The sequence below is a fragment of the Salmo trutta genome, chromosome 30 (genome assembly GCF_901001165.1).
Source record: "Salmo trutta chromosome 30, fSalTru1.1, whole genome shotgun sequence".
NCBI lineage: Eukaryota > Metazoa > Chordata > Actinopteri > Salmoniformes > Salmonidae > Salmo > Salmo trutta.
Window position 1 is genome coordinate 7,418,935 of NC_042986.1, and position 18,962 is coordinate 7,437,896.

The following is an 18,962-nucleotide window of genomic DNA, read 5'->3' on the forward strand; positions in this document are numbered from 1 at the left end:
AGAGTGTATACTTACATTTCTCTCTCTCTCTCTCTCTCTCTCTCTCTCTCTCTCTCTCTCTCTCTCTCTCTCTCTCTCTCTGTCTCCCTCTCTCTCTCTGTCTCTCTCTCTCTCTCTGTCTCTCTCTCTCTCTCTCTCTCTCTGTCTCCCTCTCTCTCTCTGTCTCTCTCTCTCTGTCTCCCTCTCTCTCTGTCTCTCTCTCTCTGTCTCCCTCTCTCTCTCTGTCTCCCTCTCTCGCTCTCTCTCTCTCTCTCTGTGTCTCTCTCTCTCTCTCTCTGTCTCTCTCTCTCTCTCTCTCCCTCTCTCTCTCTGTCTCTCTCTCTCTGTCTCTCTCTCTCTCTCTGTCTCCCTCTCTCTCTCTGTCTCTCTCTCTCTGTCTCCCTCTCTCTCTCTGTCTCCCTCTCTCGCTCTCTCTCTCTCTCTGTGTCTCTCTCTCTCTCTCTCTCTCTGTCTCTCTCTCTCTCTCTCTCTCTCTCTCTCTCTCTTACCACTTCCCTTTCTCTTGTCTCTCCCTCTCTCTCCATCGCTCTTTTCTCTCTTTCAAGTTCTAAAATGCTTTATTGGCATGACAAAAGTACTTGCATTGTCAGGAAAAAACAATGTTGAATAATTCAACAGGACATAGATGACACGCAGAAACATTCATCTGAACTAGAATAGGTAATTAACACATAATAATTATAATAATAATACATTTTTTCAACTTCAAATATAGCGATTTTCAAAGGATCTCAAAGCGCTTCAAAGCACAAAAAAACAACATAACATCATGGGATGGACAGTCATTAGAAAGTTCATGGCTTGAGTGGTCATCTGAGGGAGGTGGTCAAGCGGTAAGAAAATGTCCGGAGGCAGGCAGGCAGCAAGCGCGGTCTCATCAAGGTGTCTCGCTGTCTCTGTCTTATCCGTAGTAGACCTCGGATTTTGTTTGAGCTAAGCCACTGTGGTCCGTGGACTCCGTAGTAGCTAGCTAGCTACTCCTTCGCTTCTATCAAAATGAAGGGGCGCCCACTTGGATGACTACGGCAGTTACGTGGTGCCAGAAAGCGCACGACATGTCAATAATAATTCAAGATCTCTCTCCCTCTCTTCTCTAGCTCAGTGGGAACATGTGATAACATTGTGAAATGTGTAACCTTACATGTCGCTCGCTCTCTCTCCCTCCCCTCCAGCTGAGTGCCAACGTGTTGATCTTCCTGTGCACCAACATGATAGGTATCTGTACCCACTACCCTGCCGAGGTATCTCAGAGACAGGCCTTTCAGGAGACCAGGGGGTATATCCAGGCCCGGCTCTACCTACAGAGAGAGAATCAGCAACAGGTAGGCTACATACACACACACACACACACACACATACAGGCATACATTTACACAAGCCATTACACTTGTTGACCTAACTATATTTTCAAATTATTGTGGGTCAACAATATAGAGTATTTCTGAATGCCAACATGTTCCCACGCAGTATTCCAACCAATGACTGGCACTCAAGGCAGTGACTCACTGAGGTTTCTAGCTGTTGAAACACATGAAAGGGAATGGGTTGAGTGCTTTTCTCTCACTTCTCTGTCTCTCTCTCTGTCTCTCTCTGTCTATCATACACATTTTCCAGGAGCGCCTGTTGCTGTCGGTGCTGCCGAGGCACGTTGCCATGGAGATGAAGGCAGATATCAATGCCAAGAAGGAAGATATGATGTTCCACAAGATCTACATCCAGAAACATGACAACGTCAGGTAACCATGGACACACACCCTTTCCCTCTGCCGTAACCGTGGACACACACTGACCATTTCACTCTCTTCCCGCAACAAGTGGTGCTGAGGTCAAAATGTGACACATCTGTATTGGCTCAAATGACAAAACTGCCACAGTTCCTCAAATCCTCTTAAAGCACATTAAAGGAAAGGATCCAAGGTCCCTCCCTGGGACTGCTTCCTCCAATGAACTTTGAGAGGAATTGAGGAAACAAGGATGGAGGAAGCAAGCATATGAAAGCCAGTCATTTTTTCAGACATTGCCTTGGGCCCATATCCACAAAGTGTCTGAGTAGGAATGCTGATCCAGGATCAGTCCAAGCTATCTTATTAAGTATTAACTAAAACACTAAACTGGTCCTAGGTCAGCACTCCTACTCTGAGTTGATTTGTGGACCCTGGACTACCTGATCTAACACCACCAGCCTCTTGACCCAGATATTAGTCTAAACTCTATTCAATCACCATCAAGATGTGTTGGATTAACACTGTGAAACTCCCCAGACATTCTCTCTCTATTGGTCTGTCTTCTATCATGTTGTTGTTGTTATTATTATTACTGAGTCAGAACATTGATCAAGAGGGCAACAGCGCCATCTCTCATCTCTCCACTAGAAGTGTCAACATTCCAGTTGTTTTTCCTCTTCCTTGTAATTATTACCACAAATTAGAAAATGAGAATCGTGCTGAGATGTCTTCACTGGGGAGGGAGGGAGGACTGAAGGTGACCTATATGAGTCCAGACGAAAAGCTGAACAGAATAAATGCCTCTCTATCTCAACAAGAGATGGAGGGAGGGAGCAGACAGGCCGGTCGGCGCATGACCATGCCAATGATGGGTTATTGATCCATCTCTCTGTCTCTCCCTCTTCCCCCTCTCTCTCTCTCCCTCTTTCATTCTCTATTTTTCCTCCCTCTGTCTTACAATCTTTCATACTCCCGCTTTCTCTTTCTCTCTCGCTCTCTCTCTCACCCTGTCTTTCTTTCTCTCTCTATTCGACAGTATACTGTTTGCAGACATCGAAGGATTCACCAGCCTGGCATCACAATGCACCGCACAAGAGTTGGTCATGACACTGAATGAACTTTTCGCTCGCTTCGACAAACTAGCTTCGGTGAGCAGTTAGACATCATATAATCAGTCACTTCAACCCCGTACGTCAGATTTCAAACCTATTATAGATGTACTCTTTACTTTTAAATTGTGGATTTTGCATCGCCCATAGTGACGTGTGATTCATTGGCTACTGGCCACTTACGTTTGTGTTGTGTAATGCTCCGTAATACATTTAACATTTGACGTGTAAACTACTCCCTAACCCTGAACCTGTGTGTGTCCTATAGGAGAACCACTGTCTGAGGATCAAGATCCTTGGAGACTGCTACTACTGTGTGTCTGGACTGCCTGAGCCCCGGGCCGACCATGCACACTGCTGTGTGGAGATGGGAGTGGACATGATAGAGGCCATCTCGTGAGTCACACACCCTAATGAATAACCTACTTTGAATTAGTAGAAAGCACGTTTTGGCTTGTCTAGAATCTATCGTAACAGGGGGTTTTCGGTGTGTGTCTGCGCAAGCTTCTGTGTGTCTAACTGTGTGTGTGTGTTTGTCTCCCTGCAGGCTGGTGAGAGAGGTCACAGGGGTCAATGTGAACATGCGTGTGGGTATCCATAGCGGCCGGGTCCACTGTGGGGTGCTAGGACTCAGGAAGTGGCAGTTTGACGTATGGTCCAACGATGTCACGCTAGCCAATCACATGGAGGCAGGGGGTGCGGCAGGGTAAGCCCCTCCCAACACACCATACAAAACTCCAATAGGGTTGCACTTGATCTACTGCTAAACATTTAGTTGAGCATGCAAGTTCAAGCCTTTATTGTAAATTTTTTGGTAAAAAAGAAACATTTGTCTTTGGCTTACAGGCATATGGCTCGGACGCATCACAATTAAACACAAATAGAGGATAAAACACACGCTTGATAATACAATAAATCTAACTAGATGTGAGGCATCATAATAAAGTGTTAGTATTGATTACATTCTTTCTGGTACTGCAGTCCTCGAGATTCAAAATGTCCTCTGATGTACTGTGTCGATGTGACCCCTTGTCCTTGTGTGTATGTGTGTGTTACTAGGCGTATCCACATCACCAAGGCCACCCTACAGTACCTGAATGGGGACTATGAGGTGGAGCCTGGGTTCGGAGGGGACAGGAACGCCTATCTGAAGGAGAACAACATCGAGACATTCCTGGTGCTGGGGTGCAGCCAGAAAAGGGTCTGTTGTTTAATTAACGAGTTAAATCAATCGTTTTTTTCATTTATACTAGGAAAAAGAATAGTTTATAGTCCATTGTCAGTTTCAGATTCATTTCCTTTAGTTATCCATTTATTCATTGGTTTCTTCTTTTTCTCCTGGATGGTACTTATCATTAATTATTAATTGAATTATCAGAAAGAATGTGTTTTGTTCAAAATCTCTGTCAGAATCTATGTTGGTAATAGTATCGAATTTTTGGGGAATTAAAAAATACTGTGGAACAACATTCAAATGTCCAGTGTGAATTAAGGTCCATTGGTGTGGTAATTTCCCTCCCCGCAGAAAGAGGAGAAGGCAGCGATGGCCAAGAGTGCCATGATGCAGCGGGCACGTGCCAACTCCACTGAGGGCCTGATGCCACGCTGGGTACCCGACACAAGGTTCTCCAGGACCAAGGACTCCAAAGTCTTCAGGCAGATGGTGAGAAACTGATTACCTGAAATGGCCTGAGAGTAAATGATTGCTCTATATAGCTAGGATCCCGTCCAATTGGCGACAGATTTTCATGCGAATATTCTAAAATCTGCGTCAAGAAAATATGTGCATTTTCCCATCAGAGGTATTTCCACCAAACTGACTTGTTGCGGATAGAAAATCAGTGCGTGATTACGTGTTGCACACAAAATGGACTTTTTGGACATACTCCGAATAAAAAAAAACTAAAGTTCAATGTGTTTCCATCGCATTTTCAACTCTACTGATTGTTTGGTCACAAAAACGGTTATGTTAATTGTGCCTACTCTGGTCATAGTATGTGCACTCTAGCTAACAGCTTGCAGATAGTGCGGGTAGGGTAGTCTACATGAGGAGATGATTATGGATAACCAGAACAAGACCCTCGATATTTATTGGAAAGGAGCATCAAGCTCATCACTGTGCACTTTCACCACCCTGTGAAGTTCATCATTTATTTCATCTGTAGCCAATAAACTGCATGTTTTCCTGAGTCGTAGTGGGAGGACCACACCATCACTTGACTCCACCATTTTCTGCATAATTCATTCATTGTATCGACACAAAAAGTTCCCACCATGTCGAACAAACAAATTATCTGTCGACATTTATAAAATTGTACCAAAACTTCCTGTTTCCATCACAGCTGTTGTGATTTTTTTTTAATTATACGGCATGACTTTACTCACATAAAATGGTTCATGCTTTTGTCTAGCAACCTAAGCTTTAATCATGTGCGTAATACAAGCCTCAAGCCTCTAAAACAGCCAATGGAAAACTGAAATCATGTATCGATCAGTATAGAGCCAACACCATCACAACAAGTGGGAGTTAGTTACCCAGCTCCACTGTGAGTAAAGGGGTAATCCACAATTGCTATATACATTTTTTCGACTTATAAATATATATATATATACGCATTTCTTCTTGAGGAATATAACTTCTAAATGCCTCATGAGCTCAGTTCAACTGTCGTACTCATCAGAACCCAAAATATAAGCTTTTTTTTACCCCAATGTTTGTAAACAAATTACATGTAAACAAACCTTGTATAGCCTCAAAATATGCATAAAACTATCATTTTGATATCTTGGATGGTCAGTCTTTGCATCAATAGCTCTGTCTATGAATTTACGTGGTTACATTTCTCCAGGCCCATCCCTCAGCTTTTTCCCAAAACAGAGGCAGGGTGTACCCTTTGTTATTGTTTCAAACGCAGATTGCCCCTTTAATGTACACCCAACACCCAATGGAAGTTAGTGGCCAGTGGCAGACAGCTAGTCTAACACTTGTTATTGACTCTGATATGATTCACAACAACAATGCTTCAGATCTGATCAGTCTAGCAGGACTGCATCTCCACGATCATTTCTCCTCTTTTCCTGTTCTCAACCTCTCTCCGTTCCCCTCTCTTTCCTCACACCCTACACTTCACCTGTCTTCTCCTCTTCTCTCTCCTCTTCTTTCCTCTCCTCTTCTTCTCACCCTCTCTCCAAACTCACTCCCCTGCCCCTTCTCAACTTCTGTCATCTTGTTCCTCTCCTTCTCTTCTCTTTTCTCCTCTTCTCATTACCTCCTTTCCCCTCGCTCTCTCTTCTTTTCTGAGGGGTATTGCCCAGGGGGAGGAGGGTGTCATTTTAATCCTACAGCATTAATTAAAACATCAGTCTGGCTCCCAGGGATTAACTGTGCAGATGTCTGAGTCTGGCGGTATGTTTTTCACTGGCTTGGTTACACTGTGGTTTTCCCTGGCTACGTGTCTAAAACATCGCTCTCTCTCATCCATTCTTCTCTCTCTCTCTCCTCTCTCACACTCTCTTTCTTTCTCTCTCTCTCTCTCTCTCTCTCTCTCTCTCTCTCTCTCTCTCATCCATTCTTCTCTCTCTCTCCTCTCTCACACTCTCTTTCTTTCTCTCTCTCTCTCTCATCCATTCTTCTCTCTCTCCTCTCTCTCTCTCTCTCTCTCTCTCGCTCTCTTTCTCTCTCTCGCTCTTTGTGTTCCTCTCACTTTTCCCAGGGTATCGATGAAACATCCAGACAAGACAAGTGAGTCCTATTTTGGCCCAGTAGTTGTTATCGGGTTACTGTGTGTGTACTCTGTGTTGTTGTAGGCATTGGCCAGTTTGTGTGTGTGTGTGTGTTTAATGTAGTAGTGGGGACTGATTGGCACACTGTTAGTTATTGTTGGAGCTAAGTTTAGAGCAGACTGTTGGTTTTAGAGGGTCAGAGTCAGTCCAACACTAATTCCCTATTGGCTCTTAATCACTGCCTGTCACAGAGGTAGACCTGGGTTCAAATAGTATTTGTTTTCTTTCAATAAAACGCTTGATTGAGCAATGCCCGGGATGGAATGGAATAGTCTCAAAAGTGTAAAGTTTACACATCTGTAAACAGGCTAAGAATTCAAATACTGTTTGATTTGTGCTTCTATCTCCATGGCCCTGTCTGTTGTCCTTGTCTGACTGTCCCCATGACCCTGTCTGTTGTCCTTGTCTGACTGTCCCCATGACCCTGTCTGTTGTCCTTGTCTGACTGTCCCCATGACCCTGTCTGTTGTCCCTCTCTGTCTGTCCCCATGACCCTGTCTGTTGTCCTTGTCTGACTGTCCCCGTGACCCTGTCTGTTGTCCTTGTCTGACTGTCCCCGTGACCCTGTCTGTTGTCCTTGTCTGACTGTCCCCGTGACCCTGTCTGTTGTCCTTGTCTGACTGTCCCCGTGACCCTGTCTGTTGTCCTTGTCTGACTGTCCCCGTGACCCTGTCTGTTGTCCTTGTCTGACTGTCCCCTTGACCCTGTCTGTTGTCCTTGTCTGACTGTCCCCATGACCCTGTCTGTTGTCCTTGTCTGTCTGTCCCCATGACCCTGTCTGTTGTCCTTGTCTGTCTGTCCCCATGACCCTGTCTGTTGTCCTTGTCTGTCTGTCTCCATGACCCCGTCTGTTGTCCTTGTCTGTCTGTCTCCATGACCCTGTCTGTTGTCCTTGTCTGTCTGTCTCCATGACCCCGTCTATTGTCCTTGTCTGTCTGTCTCCATGACCCCGTCTGTTGTCCTTGTCTGTCTGTCTCCATGACCCCGTCTATTGTCCTTGTCTGTCTGTCTCCATGACCCCGTCTATTGTCCTTGTCTGTCTGTCCCCATGACCCTGTCTGTTGTCCCTCTCTGTCTGTCCCCGTGACCCTGTCTGTTGTCCTTGTCTGTCTGTCTCCATGACCCCGTCTATTGTCCTGTCTCCCTGTTTGTAGCCGCTGTGCCCAAGAGGCCTTGAACCCTGAGGATGAGGTGGATGAGTTTCTGGGCCGAGCCATCGACGCCCGCAGCATAGACCAACTCCGTAAAGACCACGTCAAGAAGTTCCTCCTCACCTTCCAGACTAAAGACCTGGAGAAGAAGGTCAGAGGAGAAATGTTAACACTGTTTAAATTCAGTATGATGCGTTGTGATTGGCTGATTGAGTCAATGATTGATTGATTTGACTATTAAAATACATATAAACCCACTCCAGACCAGGAGACATCACATACGTTACAACATGAAAGAAAGCACAATAAAGCCTGAAGGATCCCCCCCCCCCCCCCCCCCCGTTGTGGTCCTCCTTATTGTGTTAGCAGCTTGCTGCTGCAGCTAATAGTGACACAACCACTAATTGTATTATTCCTTCTCCCGATGATGTTTTCAGTACTCTAAGAAGGTAGATGATCGTTTTGGAGGCTACGTGGCCTGTGGTCTGTTAGTCTTCTGCTTCATCTGTTTCATCCAGATTATCATCTTCCCCCAGTAAGTCAATATCTTTTAATTATACCTAACCTCTCTTCTCATTGTATTTTATTTTGTATTTATTAACCTTTCTGATTGTACCTGCGTGGAACTAAACTAGGCTGCTGGTTGGTCTGGTTGAACCACTACGGGGTAGCCGGCTCAAAGGACCAAATAAGGGACAGCCTTTTTAACAGTATTACACCCATCAAAGACAATATACTGAATTCATGTAGTAATGTACTGAATAGTAGCCTATGGTAAATTGAATTTGGTGCAGTATGTGACTTCCGGTAAGATGTATTCTTCTTTTTCTCCGCAGCACTCCTCTCATGCTGGGTCTTTACATCAGCATCTTCATCATCCTCGTCAACATCCTCTTCATCTGTGCCATCTACTCCTGCATCAAGGTACGGGACAAGGGCCACCATTTTCTAATCGCATAATCACCCTTTCATAACAATGTAGCCAAAAGTTGCCATTTGTTATGATGATGCATTGTATTCTTCAAGAATCCGTGTGTAAATAGAATTGAAATGACCATTAAACATATTCCCCAGATCCCAGGCTGTATCTTTTAATCTAAGAGGAGGACTAAGATGAATTATTCTCTTTCTTCATCTCTCGCTCTCTGTCTCTCTGCCCCCCTCCCCCTCCCAGCTCTTCCCGGCTGCATTGCAGACGGTGACTAAGAAGATCGTCCAGTCTCGTACCAATAGTACCCTGGTGGGGGTCCTCACCATCATACTCCTCTTCATGTCTGCCTTTGTTAACATGGTAGGGACCACTATTTGCTTTCCCGTTCATGTACAATAACAGTGTAGTTAGAATTGCAGGTAATGAAACATTTTCCTTTTTAAAACGTTGTACGGTACTGTGGCATAGGTTTTTGTGACAAGCTATCAGTAGAAGATGATAGAGCGCCGTGTTGCGCAAACATTGTGAATAATTCTCCCAATAGTGCCTGCAACGGTAGTAGTTCAGTTTGACATCCGTGTGTTTGGGTTTCTCTGTTGGTTGACATGTGTAGCTCTCCCTTTAGTTTACCTGTGACAGAGAGGGCCTGGTGGACTGTGTGGTGCGTGAGCGTAACCTGTCCTCCAGTTTGGTGACTCTGTGTCTACTACACAACCTGACACAGTCGGCACAGGACGGACTGACCCTGTGCCCCAGCCAGCCCATGCCATGCCACTTCCCTGAGGTGAGCCCAGCAGGGACGCTAGTGGGTGGTGTGAGTGTGGTGTGAACACTGTATGTAATAACATTGTTATAACTTGCTACACCCCCCCCCCCTCCCCTCTCCTCCTCCAGTATTTCTGCTACAGTGTTCTCCTGACCCTGCTGGCCTGCAGTGTGTTCCTCCACATCAGCAGTATAGGCAAGCTGGCCCTTATGGTGCTGATCCAGGTCACCTTCCTGCTGCTCGTGGAGTGGCCCCAGGTGGCCCTGTTCGACAACGCAGATCTGCTGCTCACCGCCAACACCCTGTGAGTTAACACACACACACACCCTGTCACTAACTGTAGCCTACTGTTCGCCCACCTCATAGTATTTGTTCAAGTAGTACTTGTTTCCGTTCAAATACTTAAGCTGCACTAGTTGATAAAGTTGCATGGAATAGTCCCGAAAGTGCAAACCCTGACCATATGGCACTCAAGGCAGGTTGAATCACGTTGCAGTCCACATTACAAGCTTAAGAGCGCAAGTATACAATTCTAGTCAATGTGAACTTGTGTCTACCTTTCTGGTGTGCAAAGCACAAATGTCTTGTCAAGTGTTGAAGGTATTTAATCAATTTGTGTTATGTTTTTGCCCTTAGCTCTTTCACACCATTGAATGACTCTCTAGATTGGTTTCCTAGTTTCAATGAAACGGTTACAGAGACGTGGTAAGTTCAATGTTATCTTTTGGTCTTCTCTTTTAGTATGTTGGTCAGCGTACTGTTACCATGTCCATGTTAGTGTGCGTGTCTACTCTTAGACTGAGTCCATCCTCCTCTGTCTCCCCCTCAGCCAGGAGTGTGATTGATTGATTACAGTGGCAGTTCATGCCCATCAAGATTAGAGAGACCAATTTTAATTTTATGAGCATGGCCTCATATATTCCATTCACCCAGCTCAGTGTAACAGCGATAGGTCTAGGCTACTATAGTACATGATACTAAATGTTCCCCTACAGTATACCTACCAATCATGGGGTGTTACAACCTAGCCTACAAATGAACGTTTGTAACGTAGGTCGATAGACAAATTGGAGAAATCAAGGTGATATACAGTGACACAAACAATACCGCCTTGTACACTCTTGCCTGCATCTAGCAGGTGTAATTATTAGTCCAAACAGTTGCAAAATATTCCATTTTCAACTAAAACAAGAGATTCTATTGGACAAATTCAGGTAGGTCTGTTTAATTAAGAAACTTTTTGCAACAGAATCGGCGGAATGAATACACCCCTGATCACCCGCAAACACAGTTCACTTTCATAGCAGCCACATACAGCATCATCGCTTTGCTCGTTGTATAAGTCATTCTCGCATCTACACGCTCTCCTTCTCTAACTTTTCCATCAAAAAACCTCTCAGAGCCAAACCTTTATACCATAAGGTTACTGCTAGAGCATACATCATTGTCACCATATTAACGTCATAGTCAACAAACTAGAACAACAAACTATTGTTAGTACACCCACAATCCAATCCATGTGTCAAATCACGCAGTACATGTAGCACAAGCAGTTTAGCAGTTAAACCGGCAGGCCCCGGTGGCAATACATTTCTAAAACTGAAAGCTTACCTTGACTTAGAAGAGTTGCGGTGTTGGATAGCCTTAGCCAGCTAGCTAACATAAACAGCATTCCTCTTTGTTTGAGTCAGGTTGTTGAGTAGGCTAAATCATCTGCATTAGCTAAACTAAAGGTAAACAAAAAAGGAAAAAAAACATGAAATATAGCTACCTCTCTCTCTCTCTGCTGCTTTTTATTTTTTGTTAAGCATTGTTATATTGTTAACTTTTCAAATATTTTCTTTCTCTCTTTTTGAGTCAAGTACTCACCACATTTTATGCACTGCAGTGCTAGCTAGCTGTAGTTTGCCGGTATGCTTTCAGTACTAGATTTATTCTCTGATCCTTTGACTGGATGGACAAGATGTTAGTTCATACTGCAAGAGATCTTATAGGTTGGAGGACGTCCTCCAGAAGTTGTCATACTTACTGTGTAAGTCTATGGAAGGGGGTGAGAACCATGAGCCTCCTAGATTTTGTATTGAAGTCAATGTACCCAGAGGAGGATGGAAATGAGATTTTTTTAATGTTTCACTATTTGTATTTTTCTGAAAATGGTCCTCCCCTTCCTCCTCCAAGGAACCTCCACTGATTTGATTGCTTGATTCATTGCTTGATTGATTGATTGATTGTCATCCTGTCTCCCTCCCCCCAGCCAGGAGAGTGTGACCAAGGTGTCTCTAAAGGTCATGACCCCTGTCATCCTGACGGTGTTCGTCCTGGCTCTGTACCTACACGCTCAGCAGGTTGAGTCCACTGCACGCCTCGACTTCCTGTGGAAGCTGCAGGTAGGACCTGGCACCACACACATACACACTTACTAGAGTTGTGAACATTTAGAAACTGGGATCCTTAACGTTAAGTTCCTTTTTTATTAAAAAGACAAGAGATATAGATTACCAAGACCTATGCACACCATGGTTCTTTCTGTCTGCCCACTCCTCTCTCCCTCGTGCTGGTAGCATTGCATTAGTGGAAACCAAGACAGTTCTCAGGAATGGCCTGGTTGTTGCATCGTCTGGGGCAATTTTAGCTAACCCTTTCCTAACCTGGCTTGTTAATTCTCCTAACCTGCCACGTTAATTTCCCTAACCGGCTTTATAAATTCTCCTAACCTGCTACGAAAAGTCACTTCTGCTAGTCAAAACCGGCAGACCTGCCCTGAGAACTGTCTTGGTTCCCACTAATGCTAATGGTGCGAGTGTGTGTTCAGTCTTCGGTCTGTTGCGTGTAAAATATCCTAACTTATTCATTGATAATAGGCTCTGCTTTACTGAAGTTGCGAGACATTGCAAGCCAAGAAATTGCAAGATACAGCATTCCATTGCGAGATACACCTTTTGGTTGCTGATAGATAGGCCTAGTGCACGGTTTTGACTCTGTCTGCCGGGTGGCCGACCTGTCTATACTGTGCCCCTGTGCCCCTCCCCTCTCTCTCCGTCCCTCGCTAGCTTGCTATGAAGGACATGAGTGTTTGTATTCTCTGAAGTACTGCAACTAATCAGTCTCCTCTGTTTCAAAAATACTGAATCTTGACACTCAGAAATGGGGTCTGTGCAAAGAATAAATTATTTTGGAGAGTCGACTCTCCACCATTGCATCATCGTCGTTAACAGTTGGATAAACGGCAGCAAAAAAAAAATCACATCCCTCACACGCACACGCCTCGACTTCCTCTGGAAGCTAGGTAGGACCTGGCACCCCACCACACACACGTCCAGCAGGTAGAGTCCACATGCCTCGGTTGTTGTATCTGGTGACATCACTCAGCAGACCTCAGCCTTTCTCTGTAGATAGTGGTTGCAGCAGAGTGACTTTTAATCTCGACTCTGGTCTACGTTCAGTGGAATACTAAATGCCAATCAGCATTTTCGGTTCCTCTCAATACCTATAGACAGACAGCAATGAGGTTGCCCTATTAATCATTTAGTCACTTCCTCATCTCTTTTAACAAACCATTTCCCCATTCTCCGGTGTCTGTCCCCTCCAGGCTACAGAGGAGAAAGAGGAGATGGAGGAGCTTCAGGCCTACAACCGCCGCCTCCTCCACAACATCCTGCCTAAAGATGTGGCCGCCCACTTCCTGGCGCGGGAGCGGCGTAACGACGAGCTCTACTACCAGTCCTGTGAGTGTGTGGCCGTCATGTTCGCCTCCATCTCCAACTTCTCTGAGTTCTACGTGGAGCTGGAGGCCAACAACGAGGGAGTGGAGTGTCTCAGGCTGCTCAACGAGATCATCGCCGACTTTGACGAGGTGAGAGAGAATAATCTGTATAAAGAAAGGGAAAGGTCGGGGAGGGAGGAGAGGAGGAATGGGGGAGGGCAGAGAGACAACGAGAGGATGGAGTCTTTGAGATTACCGAACGAGATCATTGCAGACTTTTACGAGGTGGGAGATAGAAGGAGGTGGGAGGGGAGAAAGGGGTGGTCTGGAATAAAATTCCCAAAGTCACCAAGAGAAAGAAAGAATAGCGATTGATATAGCTGAGTCGTTCTATGAATAGAGTACATTTTGGGTAGTGCACCTAATTTTGAACATTTTGTCATAAAAAAACATATTTACCCATCTCAAGGGGTTAATCATTTAAAAAAAGACTAACCCGTAACAGGGTTGAGGTTTTCATCTTAAATCAGCCATAAATCTCCATCACTGGGTGAATGGAAACTTGCTGTGTGCAACAGGAAGGGGCAATTGTATGCAAGCTTCACCAAAAATGTTAAATACATTTTAAAAATCTATCCTTATCCAGTTGTCTGTTCTTTCGACCGATCGAGGAAAAAAATGTTACCTGACCCAACTATTCTGCTCCTGCTGGCTTTAGCAGATTCTGCCATTACTCTCCTGAAGTTGCCGGTAATAGTCTACACGAGGAGTCGGCAACCTTTTCTCATGTGAAATTCCAATATGTCTTACCATTTATACCGATCTATGTGCCAGTTATGGTTTTCATATGCACATTTTCATTTAAACAGTTTAATGAAGTTATGAAAAACTGAATGAGCACAAATTGGCGAGAAAGAGCGCATTCTGGAGAGAGAAGTGCATCTGGGCGCATGGTCAATCCGACGTCTGAATTGGCCATGCAGCATTTACGGTGATACGGCCTCAGCAGAAGTCAGGGCATACATACTTCTTGAGCTTCGTGGAGCAGTGCGGAGCAGTTGTAAAGGAAGTGAGTTTGGGTTTTCTACAGGATGTACCGCTCCCACCTACCGTCAACCAATCATGTCAATGCTGAGTTATACAGAACCCTCGGCATTGTTACAACATTTGGGAGGTGGTACAGGGCTTGATTTGGCCTCTGCATGCCTCTGGAGGCTCCAACCACATTTTCGGATTAAGCTAAAATGTGTTTTTAGTCTTGGTCTCTGCAATGGATTAGATCACTGAGATGGGCGCAAATATACATACAGTACCAGTCAAAGTTTGGACATACATACTCAATCCAGGGTTTTTCTTTATTTTTACTATTTTCTACATTGTAGAATAGTAGTGAAGACATCAAAACTATGAAATAACACATATGGTATCATTACAGTAACCAAAAAAGTGTATATTTTATATTTTTATTTGAGATTCTTCAAAGTAGCCACCCTTTGCCTTGATGACAGCTTGCACACTCTTGGCATTCTCTCAACCAGCTTCATGAGGTAATCACCTGGAATGCATTTCAATTAACAGGTGTTAATGTGTTTGAGCCAATCAGTTGTGCTGTGACAAGGTAGGGGTGGTATACAGAAGATAGCACTATTTGGTAAAAGACGAGGATTCCATCATTACTTTAAGACATGAAAGTCAGTCAATCCGGAACATTTAACGGAACATCAATCCGGAAATGTTTACGTTTCTTCAAGTACAGTCGCAAAAACCGTCAAGCACTATGATGAAACTAGCTCTCATGAGGACCGCCACAGGAAAGACAGACCCAGAGTTACCTCTGCTGCAGAGGATAACTTCATTAGAGTTAACTGCACCTCAGATTGCAGCCCAAATAAATGCTTCACAGATTTCAAGTAACAGACACATCTCAACATCAACTGTTCAGAGGAGACTGTGTGAATCAGGCCATGGTCGAATTGCTGAAGAAAAAAAACACTACTAAAGGTCACCAATAAGATGAAGAGACTTGCTTGGGCAATGGATATTAGACCGGGGAAAATCTGTCCTGTGGTCTGATGAGTCCAAATTTGAGATGTTTGGTTCCAACCACCGTGTCTTCGTAAGATGCAGAGTAGGTGAACGGATGATCTCCACATGTGTAGTTCCCACCGTGAAGCATAGAGGAGGAGGTGTGATCATGTGGGGGTGCTTTGCTGGTGACACTGTGGGTGATTTATTTAGAATTCAAGGCGCACTTAACCAGCATGGCTTCCACAGCATTCTGCAGCGATACGCCATCCCATCTGGTTTGGGCTTAGTGGGACTATTATTTGTTTTTCAACAGGACAATGACCCAACACACTTCCAGGCTGTGTAAGGGCTAAACTTTTGACTGGTACTGTATATATATTTGTTACTGCTCGACTAAAACAATGTCGGTTGACCAACAGCCTAACAAGCAGACAATCGACCAGTCAACTAATTGGGGTCAGCCCTAAGGCTATCTATCTATGGTTTGACATGTTATGCCTGACGTGCTCAGTTTTCCACCTCAAAACACCAGAAAATTGCCAAAAAGAGTAGAACCAGCTCACCTACACTATGATTTGAATATTATATGTTCAATGTTTTAAATAATTTTTTTAAAGGAATAGTTTCAAATTTTAGAGTTAAGTCAAATCTTCTTAGAAGTCGGAAAAACATGACGAGGGACAAAATGCTGCTATATTCATATAAAAAATCGAATTTATTGAATGTTGTCTATTTTAAACAGGAATTCATTTAATATAACAGGCTTTTAAAGTTCAATATTGGTGCACAATTTCTACCTAAAATATCAAAGGGATGCAAAATGTACTCTATTTGTGGAACGACCCAGCTATTATAGTACAGTTTGTTATTGTGTGCGTTTTGGCACTGCTTGTAACTCTCCCTTTCCACCGATGACTCGATTTTGTCTACCCCCCGACCGCCCAGATCATCAGTGAGGACAACTTCCGTCAACTGGAAAAGATAAAGACCATCGGTAGTACCTACATGGCTGCCTCTGGCCTCAACGACTCTACCTACGACCGTGAGGGACGATCACACATCCTGGCTCTGGCAGACTATGCTATGAGACTCAGGGAACAGATGAAGTACATCAACGAACACTCCTTCAATAACTTCCAGATGAAGATAGGTGAGTCCCTGGACCTATAGAAGAGAACCCCGGTGGGGTGGGATGGTGGTAGTAGTATTAGGAGTAGGACTAGCCATGAGACTCAGGGAACAGATGAAGTACACCTACAAGTACTCCTTCAATAACTTCCAGATGAAGATAGATGAGTGGTATTACATGTGTGGCAAAGTGTCCCTTTGAAAAGACAACACACAGAGTAAGAATCAATTCTGGTTAGGGCTGCAGTCGTCTATCATTAGTTGACTATTTGAATCAGATGCGTTGTACTGGAACAAAAGCCGGCACATGTTGCAGCCCTCTAGGACAGAATTTACAAGTTTACTTCTAGATGGGTGAAGTGGTGCAATGCAGGCAGACAGGTTGACTGTGTCTTGTTTCCTCATGCAGGTCTCAACATGGGTCCGGTGGTGGCAGGGGTGATCGGGGCTAAGAAGCCCCAGTATGACATCTGGGGTAACACTGTCAACGTGGCCAGTCGTATGGACAGCACAGGAGTCCCAGACTGCATACAAGTAGATACACCTACTTTGCCTGATATTAAGAATTACTGTACATATCTTTGGTATCCACTGTATTTTAGACATGTCATTGAGAGTCATACAATGTTCACCCATTTAAAACTTATTTAAATGCTATATTAATCTGTCAATGTAATTCCTTGGATGATGGTCTCCCTTTTGCTGCTATAACAGCCTCCACTCTTCTGGGAAGGCTTTCCTCTAGATGTTGGAACATGGGGAACCTGCTTCCATTCAGCCACAAGAGCATTAGTGAGGTCGGGGACTGATGTTGGGCGATTAGGCCTGGCTCGCAGTCTGCGTTCCAATTTATCACAATGGTGTTCGATGTGGTTGAGGTCAGGGCTCTGTGCAGGCCAATCAAGTTCTTCCACACCGATCTCGACAAACCATTTCTGCTGTATGCTAGAGCGTTAAGATTTCCCTTCACTGGAACTAAGGGGCCTAGCCCAAACCATGAAAAACAGCCCCAGACCGCTATCCACCAAACTATACAGTTGGCACTATGCATGCGGGCAGGTAGCATTCTCCTGTCATCCGCCAAACCCAGATTCGTCCATCGGACTGCCAGATGGTAAAGCGTGATTTATCACTCCAGAGAACATGTTTCCACTGTTCCAGAGTCCAATGGCGATTAGCTTTACACCACTCCAGCTGAAGCTTGGCATTGCGCATGGTGATCTTAGGCTTGTGTGCGGCTGCTCAGCCATGGATTCCCATTTCATGAAGCTCCCGACAAACAGTTCTTGTGCTGATGTTGCTTCCAGAGGCAGTTTGGAACTCGGTAGTGAGTGTTGCAACCGAGGACAGGCAAAACATTTTTTACGCGCTTCAGCACTCGGTGGTCCCGTTCTGTGAGCTTGGGGCCTACCACTTCGCGGCTGAGCTGTTGTTGCTGTTGTTGCTAGCAGGGCATAGATTGGACGAACTGACTTGTTGGAAAGGTGGCATCCTATGACGGTGCTACGTTGAAAGTCACTGAGATCTTCAGTGAGGCCATTGTACTTGCAATGTCTGTCTATGGAGACTGCATGGCTGTGTGCTCAATTTTATACACCTGTCTGTCAGCAACGGGTGTGGCTGAAATAGCCGAATCCACTAATTTGAACGGGTGTCCACAATATAGATTGTGTCCCCTCCGTCCTCTATGATCAGTGCTGCCACCTGCTGAATATAAAACCCTACTGCAGCGCAGTATTTTGCAACTACGATTTATTACAAGGAACAAGAATTGTAACCAGATACCAAGTTCTCCACTTCAACCTTCGCTACAATTGTCATCATATACTTTTCCTTCCACCGTGTAGCGCCTTGGTCATCTTAGATAGAACAGAAAACTCTAGGATAGCTGCTGTGTAGCTGTGGCTGACATTGTCTGTGGAGACGAGGTGGAGTGTCTCTGTGTCGAATGACACGCGCGCACACACACTTACGTGTCCTTGTGTTGTCTTTTCCCAGGTGACCACAGACCTGTACCATGTCCTGGTAAACAAAGGTTACCAGCTGGACCACAGAGGCCTGGTCAAGGTGAAGGGGAAAGGAGAGATGACCACCTACTTCCTGACCAGCGGTCCCAATGGTACCCAGGGCAGTTAACAGACGGTCACGGGACTACCGCTGGCTGCTAATACATGAAGAGGAGAGAGATGGAGAGGGAGAGAGAGCGGGAGAGGGGGGAGTGAGTGTGTGAGAAAAGAGAGCGAGAGGAGGGAGAGGGATGAGAAAGAAAAAAAAGAGTTCAAAGCCCTGAAGGAAATGTGTGTGTGTGTGTGTGTGTGTGTGTGTGTGTGTGTGTGTGTGTGTGTGTGTGTGTGTGTGTGTGTGTGCAATCATGTATTCTTATGCACACTACTTTAGGTTTGGGTCTCAAATGGCTTCCTGTATAGGCCCAGGGCCCTGGTTAAAATTAGTGCACTGTATAGGGAATACTGTGCCATATGGGACGCAAACCAGGAATTTTGTTCTCACTTCAAGGCTTTTGACACGAAGCTACTTGAAAGATATAATGAACGAATTACAGTGAAGACCTATTGCCTTAGAAGGAAATTACTGAACAAAAGGCTATATTTGTTTTGTTGTGAGCTACACAGCAAATACTT

The 18,962-nt window shown here is 44.8% G+C and overlaps 1 protein-coding gene across 3 annotated transcripts in view; it reads left to right on the top strand.

Moving 5' to 3' along the window:
• LOC115167808 (adenylate cyclase type 6) overlaps positions 1-18,496 on the top strand; it is a 76,037-nt gene extending 57,541 nt beyond the window's left edge. For all 3 annotated transcript variants that reach the window (XM_029722438.1, XM_029722440.1, XM_029722439.1), the window contains exons 4-23: positions 1,173-1,322; positions 1,615-1,736; positions 2,761-2,872; positions 3,102-3,229; positions 3,381-3,539; positions 3,893-4,034; positions 4,359-4,496; positions 6,547-6,575; positions 7,771-7,918; positions 8,205-8,302; positions 8,604-8,691; positions 8,942-9,058; positions 9,324-9,482; positions 9,593-9,768; positions 10,101-10,169; positions 11,719-11,851; positions 13,054-13,317; positions 16,141-16,345; positions 16,733-16,857; positions 18,322-18,496. In XM_029722438.1, coding sequence (XP_029578298.1) covers positions 1,173-1,322; positions 1,615-1,736; positions 2,761-2,872; positions 3,102-3,229; positions 3,381-3,539; positions 3,893-4,034; positions 4,359-4,496; positions 6,547-6,575; positions 7,771-7,918; positions 8,205-8,302; positions 8,604-8,691; positions 8,942-9,058; positions 9,324-9,482; positions 9,593-9,768; positions 10,101-10,169; positions 11,719-11,851; positions 13,054-13,317; positions 16,141-16,345; positions 16,733-16,857; positions 18,322-18,459 — 2,700 coding nt within the window. In that variant the 3' untranslated portion in view covers positions 18,460-18,496. The remainder of the gene's footprint in view (positions 1-1,172; positions 1,323-1,614; positions 1,737-2,760; positions 2,873-3,101; positions 3,230-3,380; positions 3,540-3,892; positions 4,035-4,358; positions 4,497-6,546; positions 6,576-7,770; positions 7,919-8,204; positions 8,303-8,603; positions 8,692-8,941; positions 9,059-9,323; positions 9,483-9,592; positions 9,769-10,100; positions 10,170-11,718; positions 11,852-13,053; positions 13,318-16,140; positions 16,346-16,732; positions 16,858-18,321) is intronic.
• The last annotated feature ends 466 nt before the right edge of the window (positions 18,497-18,962 follow it).